At 35.0% G+C, this 17,887-nt stretch overlaps 2 protein-coding genes across 2 annotated transcripts; one reads left to right on the forward strand and one right to left on the reverse strand.

Annotated features, from left to right (window-relative positions):
• Window positions 1–4,958: 4,958 nt before the first annotated feature.
• Window positions 4,959–13,679, forward strand: LOC141622667 (protein STRUBBELIG-RECEPTOR FAMILY 6-like). The gene is made up of 16 exons (XM_074438674.1): window positions 4,959–5,354; window positions 7,817–7,949; window positions 8,286–8,357; window positions 8,444–8,509; window positions 8,661–8,732; window positions 8,818–8,889; window positions 9,114–9,185; window positions 9,273–9,338; window positions 9,432–9,494; window positions 9,606–9,898; window positions 10,407–10,690; window positions 11,061–11,329; window positions 11,883–12,015; window positions 12,613–12,737; window positions 12,822–12,978; window positions 13,269–13,679. Exons 1-16 carry the CDS (start codon window positions 5,267–5,269, stop codon window positions 13,404–13,406), a joined length of 2,103 nt encoding a protein of 700 aa, XP_074294775.1. The 5' UTR covers window positions 4,959–5,266; the 3' UTR covers window positions 13,407–13,679.
• Window positions 13,680–13,859: 180 nt separating this feature from the next.
• LOC141622668 (uncharacterized) lies at window positions 13,860–17,852 on the reverse strand. The gene is made up of 8 exons (XM_074438675.1): window positions 17,481–17,852; window positions 16,392–16,456; window positions 16,203–16,301; window positions 15,450–15,497; window positions 15,194–15,263; window positions 15,032–15,103; window positions 14,622–14,747; window positions 13,860–14,257 (listed from the first exon to the last, which is right to left on the reverse strand). Exons 1-8 carry the CDS (start codon window positions 17,688–17,690, stop codon window positions 14,117–14,119), a joined length of 831 nt encoding a protein of 276 aa, XP_074294776.1. The 5' UTR covers window positions 17,691–17,852; the 3' UTR covers window positions 13,860–14,116.
• Between the last annotated feature and the right edge of the window lie 35 nt (window positions 17,853–17,887).

Here is a 17,887-nt window from a genome sequence, read left to right on the forward strand (position 1 = left end):
CCTAATTAACTACTAATTTAATATATATACTTTTCCAAACACCACTTCTCTCTCATATCTCATAATTTCACTCATTTTTTATCTCTCAAAAACCTCTCATCTCTAAAAAACCAAACAAATTCAAAAACAAAAAAATCCAAAAATTTCCCCCCATTTTCTCCCCAACCCCTCACCGGGGCACCACTCACCCCACCGCCACCACCACGACCCACCCTCACCCTCACACGACCACCCCACGACCCCAAAAAAATCACCCTCTCCCACTCACCACCACCCACCCCAACCCGTCACCCACCACCCCCACCACCCCGCCACCCACCCACCAACCGCACCCGCATCCCCACACGACCACCTCTCCTCTCCTCTCCACCCGACACGCCGCCGACCCACCAAAGATCACCCTCTCCCACTCGCACCACGACCACCTCCACCTCTCCTCTCCTCTCCTCTCCTCTTCACGCCGCACCACCACAACCCCGCATGCTCCTCCTTCCCCTTCCCCTTCCCCTTCCCCGTTTTCCAGATCTGGGCTTTTTTTTTTTTTTTTTTTTTTTTTTTTTTTTTATTCTTCTTTTAATGTATATGTTGACAGTGTATACGGAGTATTAGTCAAGGGTTGTGTAAATATCAATTATGCAAGTGTGAACTTTCCTTCTGATTTTCGATTTTTTTTTTGTTTTTATTTGTGGTTTGTTTTTACAAATTTTAGATCTACATAAATATGTAGTAGATTTTTTTAGATCTCGTTTTTTTTTTTTATTTGTTCTCGTTTTTTTTTTCTCGGATCTTATTTGTATTTGTCGTTTTTTTTTTTTTTTTTTATTACCTTGCTGATTTCGATTTCTTGTTGTCTAGAATTTAAAATTTTAGATCTCGTTTAGTTTTGTTTTAGTAAAAGTCGATTTTTTAGATCGTAAAAGTCGATTTTTTAAGTTTTAGATAGAAAAAAAAAAAGATCTCATGTTTAATTATGTGAGATCTTTTAATTTTAATCTTAGATATATTTAAAATGTCGTCTCCTCATTTTTCTTCAATTATTACACTTTTTGTCATCTTAAATTTACACTTTTTTTCTACTAGAATTACAATTACACTTTTTTTTTTGCTATAATTACACTTTTCGGCTGTAATAACACTTTTTTCGGCTAGAATAGCACTTTTTTCGGCTGGAATAACACTTTTTTTCGTTAAAATTACACTTTTTTCTAATGAAAAAAAGTGTAATTCTAGCAGAAAAAAGTGTAATTCTAACGAAAAAAAGTGTAATTTTAACGAAAAAAAGTGTAATTCTAAAGAATTACACTTTTTTCTGCTAGAATTACACTTTTTTTCATTAGAATTACACTTTTTTCTGCTAGAATTACACTTTTTTTCGTTAGAATTACACTTTTTTTCGTTAGAATTACACTTTTTCTGCTAGAATTACCCTTACTTCTATTGGACTAATGTTACACTCTCAATGGACTTGGTTATATTCTCATTGGACTTATGGACTAATGTTACACTCTCAATGGACTAAAATTACATTCTCAATGGACTGAAATTATACTTTTCTTGACTAAAATTACACTTTTCTGGACTAAAATTACATTCTCCTGGACTAAAATAACAAATTCATTGGACTGAAATTACACTTATATGGACTAAAATAACACTTTTTGTTGTTAAAATAACACTCTTAAAATGCTAAAATTACAATAACTTGTGATAAAATGACAAAAATTCAAAATATTATTCGTTAAAATCACTCGGAAAAGATTGAAGTTAAACTTGTAAAACGCTAAATTCTCGAAAATATTTCTTAAAATTACACTTTTTGCCGTTAGAATTACACTGGTAAAATCCTAAAATGTCGAAAACTTGTCTCGGAAAAAAAACGAAAAAGTCAAAAACTTGTCTCGAAAAAAAAAACGAAAAAAATCGAAACTGGAAAAATGTTAACAAAATTTTCATAAACTTTGAAGTATAAGACAAAATATGGTGTTAATTGTGTATGATAATGAATTAGTGAATGTATTATTAAAACTAGAGAGAGAAGTGAATTCATTAGTGTTAAGTGTGTTTTTTGTTTTCAATCTCAACCTTCCACCATGCATGATCTAAGGGTTGTGGGAAGGACTTATGGACTAAAAAAAAAAGGGACTTAGAAGAACTTTGCTCTATATATATATATATATATATATATATATATATATAATTGGGTTGAAGCGCTGAAGATGCGCCATGTGTCAACCCAGCCATAAATACAAGTATTAATTACAACAGAACATTAAATACAAACATAATAAATGTTGTATAAATCTTAACTAAATATTAATTATAGCTTAATAAATTTTATTATAAAATTACATTAAATAATTACGGTGATTTGATTCTAAATTTATTAAAAAAATATTTTGATAAAAATTCTAAAATGTAAATTATTATGTTCATTGCGAAAAATGCTTCAAATAGAGTATAATTTTCATTGTATTTATTGAAATATTTTTTATTTGCAGAGATGATTAAATTGAGTATCTCATAATGTTTTATGTTTACGTACAAAGATATTTTGAAAAAGTTATAAAACTTAGACCATTAAATATTAAAAAAAAAAAATTGAAGAGTCGTTGTATTTCTTAAAAACATAACTTAAAGAAAACTGCTAAGAGATAAGATTTTATATGAGAATGAAAAAAAATATATTGCGAGAAATTGAATACATATGTGATTTTGATAGGTTTAAATAGTGTGATAACGAGTATGTGTACGAGTATGTATGTACACAGTGATCGCGAGTGCATTTGAATAATTAAAACAAAAGTAATGATTATTATATATACTGTACTATAAACGACATGAAAAAAATAGAAAAAACGTTACATTTTACTTTAATATCTTCAATTAAAATATATATACGTTAAGTATAAATATTAACTATGACTAGCTAAATATTACTATTAGTTAAATATTTTATATGTTATCTTTTAAATACTTTCAAGTTAAATGTCAAAAAATATTATTTGAGAAAATTTAACCTATTTTATTTGCAGGTAAACTCCAAAACATCATTTATATATAGTTGTTTTAAAATACAAAAGATGCAATTCTGATAGAATAGATATGTTTGACACATAATACATTAATACATACAAGACATGCACACTCAAAATATTTGAATAAGTTGAGTTTGAACTCTATATGTTTGATAGATAAATATCACACGTTATACATAAAATATTAAAAATTACATAAAGTTATATTCACATCATTTTGAACAAATATTAATTGATTTGGAACATAACGAATCGTGAAATGATATAAGTTGAGAACTTAATGTTGATTGTTGCATTATTTGAATAAATTTTATTTTAATTAATATGATATTTGATCAGTCACAAAATAATTTATAAAACGTTGATCATCCACTCTTTTCTTTCTCTTTGGAGTGGACACGCAGATTAAGGGTGTGGAGTATAATATTGATAGATTAAGGGTGTGGAGTATAATATTGATAAAGATATGAGTGGGGTTTGGTAATTGGAGAGAGGTATGAATAATTAGGATTAAATATTAATAAAGGAGATAAGTGGAGTTTGGTTATTGGAGAGAGGTATGAATAATTAGAATTAAATATTAATAAATGATATGGTGGGGTTTGATGAGTGAAGAGAGGTAGAAGTATAATATTAATAAAAACTTTCTCAAAAAGGAAAGGGGAAGAAAACCTTAATAATTCGTTTTAGAAAATAGGGAAGAAAAGAGTGGATGAGAGGGAGTATGTATTTTATTTAAAACATTGAAGTTAAACCTAAAAAATTAAATTTGAGAAAAATTAATTTATTTTTATTTATAATTAAAAATATTAAAGGTCATATATAAATTATGTTATTTTTCTTCAATTATAATAACAAAATTTTAAAACAGGCCGCGCGAAGCGCGGGATACTACCTAGTTTAAATTTAAACTAAAGCCATAAAAATGATATCATCAACTTTGCGATCAATATTAATATTCCATTTAAATCATTAAGCTAAAACTTTCCTAATTCTAAGACCCCAACTTATAAATTTCTCGAGCTTTAAAACTCTTAAATTTAAGCCATATTGTTGTTACTTAGATTATGTTAGAAACATTTAAAATACGATATCGCCATCACAATTCACATAAGATGTATAAGACAACTTTCATTAATTTTGCCAAAAAACAAAGACTGATAGACCATACAAGATATTTTTGTATATTCCACATGCTCGTTTCATTTTACATTTTTCATTATATAATTGAATTTATGAGAAGGTTTTTCTCGAAAACAACCATCATGAAAAGCATCTATAAACCAAACGCATATGTATATTTCCCTCTCATTCTCTAGATTAAAACTAATTTTCAAAATTTTGCATCATACTTATATTTTAAACCCGCACGTTTAGGAAAATAAAAAGTTGGAAATGAACAATCAATTCAATTAGTCTTCCCTTCCACTAAAAATAAAAATAAAATTCAATTAATTTTCCCATTTGAGCATTAAAATGAATCAAATATAATCTTATTTGAGTATTTAAGATAAATATTTTACTTTTCATAATGCATTATATTTTTAACCCGAGTTAAGCTAACCAGAAGAAATAAAGTTGAAAAAAATTGTAATTAATCTTCTAATAAACTTATCGAGAGACCGTTTATCGACTACGGGGACCATACCAACCTCTAATTAGAAAGGGAGAATTCTTTGATGATTAGTGTAAGCTTTATTACTACATTTTAGTCTTTTGCCATGACGGCTAATCCCGTCATGGCGAACAGTTGCGACCTCTCACAAAAAGGAGAGGACAAGGCAGAGACTTATGTGTCTTCCCACTCATCTCTCAATGGGCATTTTGTGAGAGAAAGCAGATCCACATGCTCTCGACATGACGGATATCAGCCGTCTTCAATGAGATTTTGTGTTATTACTATGTGGCCTAAGATTCTTAAACAGATACAGTGGAACCTGCCACACACTTTCTACTTTCTACTACAGTACAATCCTTTTGGTCAGAAAATTCTTGCAAAACTTTTTAAACAGTTTCTTCAAATTTAATTAAACTACTTTACCTAATTTAATTAACATCACTAAACAGAAGAGATTAATGTCTAATCACTCCATCACTGTCTGCTTAAATGCTTATGTACTTTTCACGGGAAGAAATTAAACACACTGTACTTCTTAAATTATAAACAGATAAACAGTAGTTATTGGGTGAGACGGTCTTACACTGTACTGTGAGAGATCAAAAGGGAGATCATGGAGCTATGCGAGCTCCTATTAATCTGCATCTTAATATTGTTTAGTGTATTAAGCTCCATTAATGGTGATACAGATCAAAATGATGGTTAGTCGGCAATTCCTTTTTTGTTGGTTGATGCTATTTTTATTGGTTTTTGATATCTGGGTTGTTCTTGTTTTTGCATTTTGATTCATATGTTTTCTGGGTTTTTTTTGGGTTAATTAGTACCAAAGAGAGTAATAATGTTTGCTGTCTAAGCAGATTCGGATGATGATTCTTGTTAGCCGACTCCAATTCATTTCAATTGTTGTTGTTGTTGTTGTTGTTGTTGTTGACTGTAGGTCTGTTGTTGTTGGTGTAGAGTAATAATGTTTGCCGACAGTGTATCTTTTAGCTTTTGTTTATGTGGGTTTTATAAAGATGAAAAAATTGGGTCTTTGATTCATGGTTTTCATGGATTTTGTGCTTGCTAATGATTGCTATAATTGTATGCATCCAACTGTTTGTTGTGGGTGTTTATATTATTTACGGAAAATTCACGTGGTACCCTGAGGTTTGTAATGCTAATCGTAGCTAACATTCACTAGAATTGGGACTTTGGTTTTTAGATAAACTTCTTGTGGTCTTCTGGGTTCTTGTGCTACTAATCACAATGTTGCATGTTATCTGTCATACTCATGATTGTCAAATTATCTATTTTTTTTTGGTTTCCCTTTTTATTTCATGCTTGATGATAGTTCTTGGTTGTTCTTATTGATGACACCTTAGAGTTTTGGCTTGCTTCTCCAAAAAATGAAGTTGTTTTTTAGTGTAACCTTAGTTTTCCATACTTTTTGTTGGGCTGCATATTGATTTTGCCATTGCCTGATTGGCGGTGCTGTTGAATGCATTGAGTGCTGTCAGTGTTGGTCAAAGGGGAATCAGATTGTTATGATCATGGATGGTTGATCATAATCTTCTTCAGCTTCAATGGTTGTTCAAAGGTGTAGCTATAAAATTTTCGGCTTTCTAGGCAACATGTACGTGTAGATATCGTTATGAACGGATAACCACTTGATTATTGAGGCTCTCAAATCCTCAAATGAGACCAGACTCATGATAGTCTTATGGTGAGACTGGTCCATATGCACTAATCAAAACTATCAAACGTAGTGAACACCTGGTAACTAAAGTTAGGTATAGTTAGAACATGACTAAGGTTGTGATATAATAGGTTGTGATAGATGAACCAACTTAACCAAAACCTTAAGGTGATGGTTGAAGCCCAACTATTATAAATATTCCTATTACGCTCCCTCACTCAAATGCCCATTGGGCTTGAAGAGTGGTTGGTTGTGCACCGGCTCCCCCGTACCGTGTGCTGGGTTTCCACTTCGAGTTTTTGAGGAGTTTTGAGGTTGAGATGAACCAACTCAACCAAAACCTTAAGGTGATGGTTGAAGCCCAACTATTATAAATATTCCTATTAGGTATTACACTATATTAACTTAAAACTGTCTTTGGAGAAAAATCGATAGAAGCTGGCTTGTTTGTACTTTATGCCAGCTTGTTTTTGTGACGGCTGTTATAGTTTCTAGGCTGCCTTCAAGAATGAAGATTATGGAATTAAGACTACTTCATAGTCATGTCATAGGGGGGATACATGTTAGTTGGATTGGTGTTACTGTGAGCATTCAGTATAAGCAACCTTATGATCCTTCCAAGATTTGGATCAGGGTTCAGATTCCCCAAATAAAACTCATGCTATCTTTTAACAAGCTGATGTTGGACGAGCTGTACAAAGTTATATTTGAACACCGTGTTTGTCAAATAGTTAAATTTTTAATCTTTTTATTTTGGAGATTTTTAGAAATCCTGAGTTTTTGTTTGACATTCCTAGACTTGAGCTGCACATTGTGCCGATGTGGCTCCATTGTAAATTATATAAGCAGTTTCTTACTTTGAAAGATAGCACACCTTTAGTTTTCTTTGAGGTAGAATGTTCTTTTGTTGCTCCATCAAATCAACTAACTGTTCCGAAAACACTGACAGGATGAAGTCCTCGTGTATCTTTCTATAGTTATTCGTATCTGACTGAGAAACTCTAAGGCCTTGTTTGAATACCAAAAATGGACAGAAAGGAAGGGGTGAGGAAAGAGGGAAGGTAAAGGGAGGGAACGGAAGAGGAGGGGGAATGGTGGGTGGTAGTTTTCGCTCCAAATCTTTCCTATGTTGGAGGGGCAATAATTTTCCTAGGAGGACAGAAATGGAGGGATCCATTTCCCCTTCCCTCCAAATCCCTTCACTTCCTTTCCCTCCAAATTCCCCTATCCAAACAAGGCCTAAATGTCCAGATTAGTGTTTAGGAAATAGTACTTCCTCCGTCCATGACTAAGATTCCTATTTTCTTCTGCACTTGAATTAAGGAGTACACAAACATTTCGATAAAGACTTTATGTGGGAATTCCAAAATGGAAACAAGGATTGTTCGGAAGTTTATACATGAACACATGGAATAGATAATTAATCTGGGGACCTGTGACCAGGATTTTGTTAATACGACATAATAGCCTTACTTCAATCTGCAGCGTCTGTTCTCTACGCCATGTACAGTAGCATGAATTCACCTACACAACTAACTGGATGGACTTCTTCTGGTGGTGATCCGTGTGGTCAGTCATGGAAAGGTGTTACTTGTTCAGGCTCAAAAGTAACTCAAATGTAAGCCTACATTTTTTTATTGTTATGTACTTACTCTCTTTGTACAATAATCATCTTTCTAGTTTTCACTTTTCACTTTGGCAATGTCCTCATGTCCATGCATAAACTTCTGATGTACAATCTTTCCACTTTTGTATGTTGTTTATGATCATTATGCACCCAACGTATTTCATCAACTTGTATTTCCATCTACTTATCACGCTCCTTAACTTTTGTGCACAATACACCACGAGTTTTTTTCATGGACGAACGTAGTACAGTAGTTCTAACTATGCAGTTTTTGGTCACATCTATACTGTTTAAGTCTAATCTTGTTCTTTTGTAATCTCGTTGCAGAAAAATATCGAACCTTGGACTTACCGGGTCAATTGGATATTCACTTCAAAATTTGCAGTCGCTGACCGATTTGTAATACTCTTGAGCTGTCCACACTTTGGTTTATTGAGCTTCTTGTGGTTTGTTCTGTTTCCGTAACTTTGTGTGAATGTTTGCAGTGACATAAGCCACAATAATTTTGGGGGCACGGTGCCATATAATCTTCCAACAAATGTGCTACGACTGTATGTCCTCTTGCTTTGGCTTGTACCCATTGTTTTAACTTTATAAGAATAGGAATTCTTTGACAGGAACGGCAGTTGTTTTTGTCTTTCTTGTTCATGTTTACTGTTTAGTATCAGCTGATATAACTATATAATCTTTGTCCTTGAGCAGAAACCTTGCCAGTTGTAATTTCAATGGAGCAGTACCCTATTCAATTTCTACAATGAAATTGTTAGAGCAGCTGTAAGTTCTTGTTCTTAATTCAATCTTCTTCTCAACAACCTAGAAGAGATGTAATTAAAGCGGTTTTTTTCCTGCTTGAGAATAGAGACCTCAGCCACAATCAATTCAACGGACAACTGAATGTTGATTTTTCTCAGCTTTCTTCACTATCTGCAATGTGAGATGTCTCCTCTTTATATATTTTGTGATCTATAGTTTATTCTTTTCAGTTGACTTCCCTGTTTTCTCGTCGTTAGCCGAAAATAAAACGGAGATCTACTATTTTGCCAAAAAAAACTTCTAAGCATTTCCTATCCACGTAAACATCGAATGAATTCACTCTCTTTTCGTTGAGAGTGCACTTGATGGTTTTATGATAACATACTGATTGCTGGTTTTCAGGGATGTTTCTGGTAATTCTCTTTCAGGCAATCTCTCAACAACGATGAGCTCGTTAACCAGCTTGACCTCTTTGTCAGTATTCTTTCCATAAAAATTTCCCTCTAAAAACCGTGTTCTGTAATAAATTATTCTTCTTATGGTTGAATCGCTATTGTGCAGACATTTGGAAAACAACCAGTTCACAGGCACAATAGATGTCCTAGCTAACCTGCCTCTTCAGACTTTGTTGGCATTCTTTTCTCTATGATAATTAAGCATAATCTCATTGTTCTATCAGCAATAATTCCATAGTAACGTACTGTTATGTCTCTCTCGTAGGAATGTCGCGAATAACCAGTTCATTGGGTGGATTCCGAAGCAATTACAAAATATAAATCTGCAGTATGCATTGCTCATTTTATCTCTTAGGGTGTTATCCTCTTTTGATGCAATAGAAATTTTTTTAAGTCTATTCTCGTTATGCTGCATTATTAATCATTTAATCCTTCACAGGAAGGGTGGCAACTCTTGGAGTTCAGGCCCTGCGCCGCCGTCCCCGCCAGCTCCACCTGGTGCACCCAGTCATAAAAAACCTGGGAGCCACCAAAAGTCATCTCAAAGTTCAGACTCTGGTAAATCCGGTATTAGTGCCGGTGCCATTGTCGGAATCATTTTGGCCATTCTTGTGGTTGTAGCAGTAGTGGGTTTTGTTGTGTTTAAGAGAAGATCACGGAAGCCAATCCGTGACGTAGAGAAGACGGATGTAAATAAGCCGTTTGTTCCTGTTCCTTCAAATGATGTGCCTGGTAATTCTGCCTTCTTGTGCTTTTTTGTTGTTGCCCTTTGTGGACATATCCTATTGCTTGAAGTGCAAAATTTGCTGTTGAACTTGTTCACTTTTGGTAAACTGTTAAAGAGTATCTGTATGTTACTTTTGTGTGACGAGAAAAAATTAAGCACCTCTAGGAAAATTAAGCCTCTTGTTAAGAGTATCTGTATGTTACTTTTGTCTTCATCACATTAGTCTTGTGGGAGGTGGTCTCGTGTTAATATAGTGGGAGACTTACCCAATTCAATTAAAGTCCCTACGCATATACTCCTATCAATTAACTTGGTGAAAATGGAAAACCAAGATATAACAACCTCATAGTATGGGTCACTCTCGTAAAAATCTGATCATGAGAGTGTAATATGAGAATTTGTGTCCCACGACTACATGCTCGCGTTAGAAGGTAAACTGGAAATTCACATTTTCAGATGCTTGATTTGAAGTATTTTGAATGATAAAAGTTAATGTAAAAGCCGGTTTTGCAGAACTGAAGTCTGTGCATTCGTCATCCTCGATCAACACAACTACACTTGATCCAGTTGCCACGATAAATCTTAAACCACCACCACTAGATCGTCACAAGTCATTTGATGACGAGGACTTCTCGAACAAGCCTCTTGTGATCAAAGTGGCTAGACCAGTGCCAGATAATGTCAAATCATATTCCATAGCAGATTTGCAGATGGCTACTGACAGCTTCAGTACTGAGAATCTTATTGGAGAAGGATCTATTGGACGTGTTTATCGTGCTCATTTTGATGATGGGAAGGTATACTTCACTACTACATTTTCTTTTTACCGTGTCGATCATTTAAGTCCATATTTGCTGTGATTTTCAATGCCCCTACCCGTGTTCTTCCGTATTTTAACACGCCCCGTGATTTTTTTGTTACTAATGTATCCTGAACTCAATGAAAAAAGTTCTTATAAATAAACCCAAGTATTTTATCTGCTTCTTTTAAATGTAGTATATAGTCACTTTTAAACAATTATTTGTCAATCCATTAACATAATAATCGTGTTTATTCACTTATTCTTGACATTTGCGATTCTGAAACATCTGTAAGTATTCAGTGCTATGCCTGAAATCTAGACGTCAAATCCAATTCTCATTTTCTGAAATTATGTCATATTGACAGATACTGGCTGTAAAAAAGATCAACTCGTCAGTCATCGCCAACCACAGTGAAGATTTTACAGAGGTAGTTGCCAGTATCTCCCAATTACATCATCCAAATGTGACGGAGCTGGTTGGTTACTGCTCTGAACATGGGCAGCACTTGCTTATTTACGAGTTCCACAAGAATGGCTCGTTGTATGACTTCTTACATATCGAAGATGAATACAGCAAACCATTGACCTGGAATAACCGTGTCAAGATCGCTTTGGGAAGTGCACGTGCTCTTGAGTAAGTCAAGATTATGATATTTTACTGCCATCATGAAATTGCTAGAAGAACCCCTAGTTTGTCAAGTGCTAAAAATTTGCACTTAGACAATTGAACATCCTCACAATCTCTGGTCAATAGACCAAGAATGCTCTGGTCATCGACTTCAGAAAATATTTTTATCAAAATCAATTTTTAGTCCTACCCCCTTCCTAAGTTATTCAGTTTTTGATAATCTTCACACCAACAGTTGGGTAAAAAGTATAATGCTCCCTTTGCCTCATCCTTTTGTTTACGTTTGCTTTTGGATTGTTTTTTTATGCAAAAACATTCACCTAAGGAAAGGGTATGTGTAATAGGTAGATTGAAGTGTATTAACATTGGTGGACACAAACCACATCAGTTGAACTCGGAAGGGGTAAATTAGTTTTTACAAGACAAAAAACAGTCGTAACATGGCTGAGGCAGACCTAAGAAGAACGTAAACAAATGGGTTAGACATAGGGAGTATATGTGGTTCTGTGTTTAGCTTTTAGACCGTACTTGTTATGTTCTTAACTGACTATCCTTACAGGTATCTGCATGAAGTTTGCTCTCCGTCTGTAGTTCATCAAAATTTTAAGTCAGAGAACATATTGCTTGATGGAGAGCTGAACCCTCATATTTCCGATTGTGGGCTAGCCACCGTCCTTCCAGATGTAAATATGGTACTTCTCAACCCTGATGAAGCACACCGCAGGCTAATCTTAAGTATAAATGTTTCCTGTCAAAAATTTAACATTTTATACGAACACGACTTTCAAGCCTCCTCTACTAAATTTTGAAAGCTTTGGATATCGATAAAATGCATACATGATAATTGTTGCGTAGTTCACAACTTCACAGTATATAAATAGACAAGAAAGTAAGAAACTGAATATGTTACTTTTTCCTTGAGCCATAGGAACATAAGTTATTACGAGTAACACTTTTGTTGAGCTATGGAAGGTTACCCGTCTTGCATTGTAAATATTGACCTTTGATAATGGTGGGAAATCCGCAGCCCTTAACTTAGCTGTGAACTGAGCAAAGCCCGGAGTATGCATGATAGCCTGCCAATCACGTACACCAAGTTAACCACCCTTTTTTAACATGTTCCAACTCTGGAAGGCATAATTTCATGCGAATTGCTCCTGCAAGAATTTGAACTCACACCAATGAGTTATTATTCTACGTCTTAACCAATTGAGCCAACTCAAATTAGCCAGTTGCCGTCCTTATATGCTCTTTGTTCAATCTCGATTATTTGCCTGTGTTTTATGCAGGAAATGAACCACACCGCAAGTGCCCCTGAAGTTGCTGATTCTGGTCAGTACACTCTAAAAAGCGATGTTTACAGTTTCGGGGTAGTCATGTTAGAGCTTCTCACAGGACGAAAATCTTTTGATAGGTAAATTCATGGTCTTAGCTTGAAACCCGAGATCTCTGTAGTAATTGAGTAATCATTATCCTGAGATTTTTAAAATGTATATAGCTCAAGAATGTGGGAGGAACAATCTTTAGTTCGATGGGCAACACCTCAGCTTCACGACATTGACACTTTGACTAAGATGGTAGATCCTGCATTGGAAGGCCTCTACCCTGTCAAGTCTTTGTCTCGTTTTGCCGATGTCATTGCTCTCTGCGTCCAGGTATTTCTTCTTGCATAATATTTTATTTTCTCTTGACAGTAAAAAATTCTAGAGTATAGTTTTCTTATCCCGTTGCCTATCAAGCGTGCAACTTCAACCGTTGTTTTACCGGGAACGTATATCAGTTTCATCTGCAGTCGTGGTGAATTTAACTAGGTCACGATTACATTGGATCTCAGTTTCTCAACTCATGTGATCATACCTAAAACGATAAATGGTCAATTTTGTGATGGGACTTGTTTCCCTTGGATAGCACATTGAATTGTTTGTTGTTATTTATGTATGAACAGCCGGAACCAGAATTTCGACCACCAATGTCAGAGGTGGTGCAAGCCCTAGTTCGCTTGGTTCAACGAGCAAACATGAGCAAGAGAACTGTTGGAAATGCTGCTCGAGAGAATTCCGATACTACTGACAGTGTCAATTAAATGGCTGTACAGAATTTTGGAACACTGATCAAATGCTTGAGCAATCAAAGTTACTGTATTTATATTGTTTATTTGCTCATTATTTTCCATTTTCCCTACCTTCTCCATCACAGATTTAAGTTTACCTCTACTGTATACTATTTAACATACTGACGATGTTATCGTTGAATACCTTGAAAATCAGGAAGGAAACTATTACCGTCGAGGAACTAACCTGCTTGTATACGAAATAAATCGAATAGCACCCTTTATTACTGCATATATTTGGCAAAATGAATCCATCTTAACTTCATACTGTATTACTGTATTACATATAAATGGGTTTATATCGGATTGGTATTTAGATGGAAAAAGGCGAGCAATGTCATTTTGGATGGCAATTCGGACTCGATTCATTCAGCAGCAATATTATAACTTGACGACTAAAACATATAAAAGCTTGGCAAGCTATTATAACCACTTCGAATAGAGATGGTACTTTCTCGATTTCTCCACAGATTTGTTTACATATCTGAGAAAAGACTAACCGTTCAAATGTTACGCCTTGAATTAAGAACACATGATTGATGATAAAAGATAAAAGATCACCAAAGCCCTTTATTTGTCGAAACTGAGATTGTAAATAAATTCTTCCTTGACAAAACTGCGATCTGGCTTCACTGACGAGAGATTTCAGGTCTACTGTTAATTCTACATAGCAAACTTTCATGCTACAACTTCTGATACTTGAGAATCTGCTGTGGGTTCAAGTTAAAGGTCTTGCATATATCAGCTAGGATGCTTTTGCCGAGACCAGTATCAATATTCCCACGACGTATGAGTTCTTCGAGTTCTTTCGATGGTCGCAAGATCTATCAACAATTAAACAAAATACGTCACTCAACATGAATAAAGATGACACTACTTGCAGGACGGTTCACACAAAAGTATTGTAAAATTGCTTGCTATTGACCCGAATACCTTACATTGTATAAGATTTTAGCAACTAGCTTTTGACGGGTATTTAGGTGATTATATGCGATTTGAATGAACTGACATAAGGAAGAACTTCATAGAACATGGTCCGTTTATTTTGAGATCTCAAATTCTCGTACCAGTCTCAAAGTTGCCTATCAAAGTAATATAGACAATGTATACTTGAACATAAATGACTTTTATGTGGGCAACATGACAGTCTATCAGTAGAATAGATCCCTAAAGATTTAGGTTCCTCACCCATGGCAGTGCTGTCAATTCATGATATCCATGCTGAGGTTTATTCTCGTCTTTTGGAGTATCTTTTGTGCTATCAGCCCCACGATCCGAGCCATCTGAGACAAGGTGAAGAAGCTTTTCGCTTCCCTGGTAGAATATGAATAATAGATTTCTTGTTTAGCAGACGGGAATATGAAGACAAAAAAAAGAAACCAAGCTATTTTTAATATGCCTCCTAAGATTTCTTAACGTTGATAGTAATATATGTATCAATCAGGCCAGATTTAACGTTGATAGCATCCCCATGGGAGGTAATAAAGTAACGAAACAAATTAATTATGTAAATGGATAGATGTGTGCAAATGGTTAGAAGACACCTCAAGAAAAAAAGGGTCAAGTGATACTAGTACAGAAAATAATTATGTATATACCTGCAGAGCACGCCAATGCGAATATGTACGATAAAGCAGCCAGAAGAACGGGATATTAGGCAGAGGTAGAACCTAACCATCAAACAAGTGAGATTAAGATCATGAAACGGTATAAGTTTTCACGTGAACATTATTTTATTGGTGTAAATACATGCTTCGTACCATGAAGACAGTTGAAACAGGAAGTAATGCTGCAGAGCCATACAAGTACTTCTTGTGAATGATCGAACCACTGTGAAATGAATTATCAAAGTCTATTAGTAGAGAAAATAATTGCACCGAAATTATACACTTTTCCTGAAAGGAAAAGTCTGTGTCAACTGTCAAGTCATCATTTCCATGGTTGAATAAAAGAGGAGAAGAAGAAGCCAACGCATAAAGCGAAAAAGACAAGGAAGAATCAAACAGAAACAAATACCTCATAGCAATGTGCCTCAATCTACGGCGTACAAGTCTTGCATTCAAACTGCAGCATTAAAAACATTGGAAATCCTTAATATTAAAAATGCACATCCCATAATTTTTTTTAAAGAAAGTCAATCCCTATACATTTTTGTAACTCAAGAAATCACACCAAGGGGCGAGGAAGAATTCCAGGTCTTTCGGAACCTCAGTTGACTCCACTTTGTTCATATTGGCAATATTTATTTCATAAAGGATCACACTCATATGTGTATACTTCGTACATGTTACCCTCCTCGGAGCAATCAATAGATTTTGGAGACCCGGTGTTCTTAAATTTCACACGAACAGTGCTGGTATACAAACATACTCCCTCCGTCCCGGTCAATTGTTGTCCTTTGATTTTGGCACAAAGACCAAGGAAAGGGCCAATTACTAAATGACATTGTGGACCAAATTGAGTGTGAATGATCAAATTGTTCGTCAAATGCATTCCTTGAAAGGACAACAATTGATTGAGACACCCAAAAATGGAATAGGAGAGGAAATGACCGGGACAGAGAGAGTATGATATTAGTGGTTTTCTATAGGAGATGAATTCAGGAGTATGTGAAATCAGTCGATACCGGCACATAGCCGTATCCTGGTCTAAGATCGTCAATATATCCAATTAGAGTACTCTAGCGTTCTCTTAACCGAAAGGACGATAAAAACACACTGTGCAAGAACATCAAAATTATTGTTTGAAACATCAGAGCAAACAGGGCACCTCGTAGGATACGTGACTTCAACTTCAGTAACTTCCTTAGTTATAGACTTCAAGAAGATCTCCGAAGGCTGGACTCGAGCAAGCAACCACAAACCCACACTGCAAAGAAATGTTGACTTGGATTAGGGAGGTATTTACGGTAGTCTTACGCATCACCACAGGTAAGAGAAAAATTTACATCTAAAGTACCCATGAATCTTGTTCTTGAGAGATCCTTGTGGCGCTTTCTCAAGACCCGTCCAAGAATTATTCATCTATCAATTAGAAAGATAAATTCTGCACAAATCAGGAGTAGCTCATATCTGGGAAGCAATTCTACAATAAGCATATCTTCTACTCATGTGAAAAGGATTAAAAAAACACGAACTGTTGGTAAACATTTACAACTAGTGCAAAACTATATAAGTAAAACTCCCCACATGCATACAGCATCACACATTATACTTCTGAATAGCTCTCGACTAAAACAGGGAACATCAACTCTAGTTACTCATCTAATTCCTCTTGACTGGTTTGCCTGGTTAGACTTGAGTTCAGATTTCAGAACTACAATTGTATCATCAACGAAATTCTACATGAAGTACCATTTGCAATCGTAAACCCACAACGTATATATTCCAGCATTCCTCCACATACAGTTAAGAACCCATCACGGAACAACTTGCCAACAAGATTTCAGAACTACAAGCGTGGTTTCCAAACAATTATCCTAATAAACAACCAAGTCTGGAACAACTTGCCAACAAGATCCTAGCACAACCATTATGACCGAGCTACTAGGTACATTAGTTATACGGTTGACACCAACTACTACTCTATCACAATAGCAATTCTTATACTATACACAATATGCATGATACTATAAACACCAATGTACCATATTCATCACAATGAACTAGCATATTCATCGAAACCCGTGTTAGTATTCATAAAAAACGAACACCGTATTCATCAAGCAAAACGAGTTAAAAAAGAGTAAACATGGGAATTTATCCTGTTGACCAGTAATTCATGTATAATGAATACGTTAAAAAAAATCGAAACTTTTAATTAAATTTCCGAACTTTTTTCTACTTATCTTATTATTGCATTGTATTAAAAGTCTTCCCCCCTAATTTTCCGCCCCCTAACTACAAATCATGGTTCCGCAACTAAATGCAAGTACGGAGTTCCATACTCCAAATGCATGATATAATTCACAAGGTATAAATCATACAACTACAAGCAGTACTGGAAAAAAGAGAGAGAGAGAGAGAGAGAGAGATTAAAAAGAGAGACTTTAGAGGAGACGAAATCGACGACGAGTTCGGCATTGGCGGAAATCGGCTTCGAATCGGAAGATAGAGATTTGTATAAATCGCGAAAAGTTGATGGAGTTGTTGACGATGATGATTGAGATTGAGCTGAATTAGATCGAAATTGATCAATGCATCTGCTAAAACACCATGTTCTTCCTTTCACTGGAAACGCAATTAATCTAGCTTTCATGATTCAACGATGAAATTTCAATGTGGATTGAGAGAGAAGGAACCCTAGAAATTTGGGGATTTTGAGAGCTGGCCGGGGTTTTAGGAGCGATTAATTAAAGTATAAACCCTATATTTTTTGTTTTGTTTTGGAAAAGAGGGGTTTTGTTGTGTTGACCGTCTTAGTTGGATCATTAAAGTGGTGACGGAAATGGATTA

The sequence above is a fragment of the Silene latifolia genome, chromosome X, assembly GCF_048544455.1.
Source record: "Silene latifolia isolate original U9 population chromosome X, ASM4854445v1, whole genome shotgun sequence".
NCBI lineage: Eukaryota > Viridiplantae > Streptophyta > Magnoliopsida > Caryophyllales > Caryophyllaceae > Silene > Silene latifolia.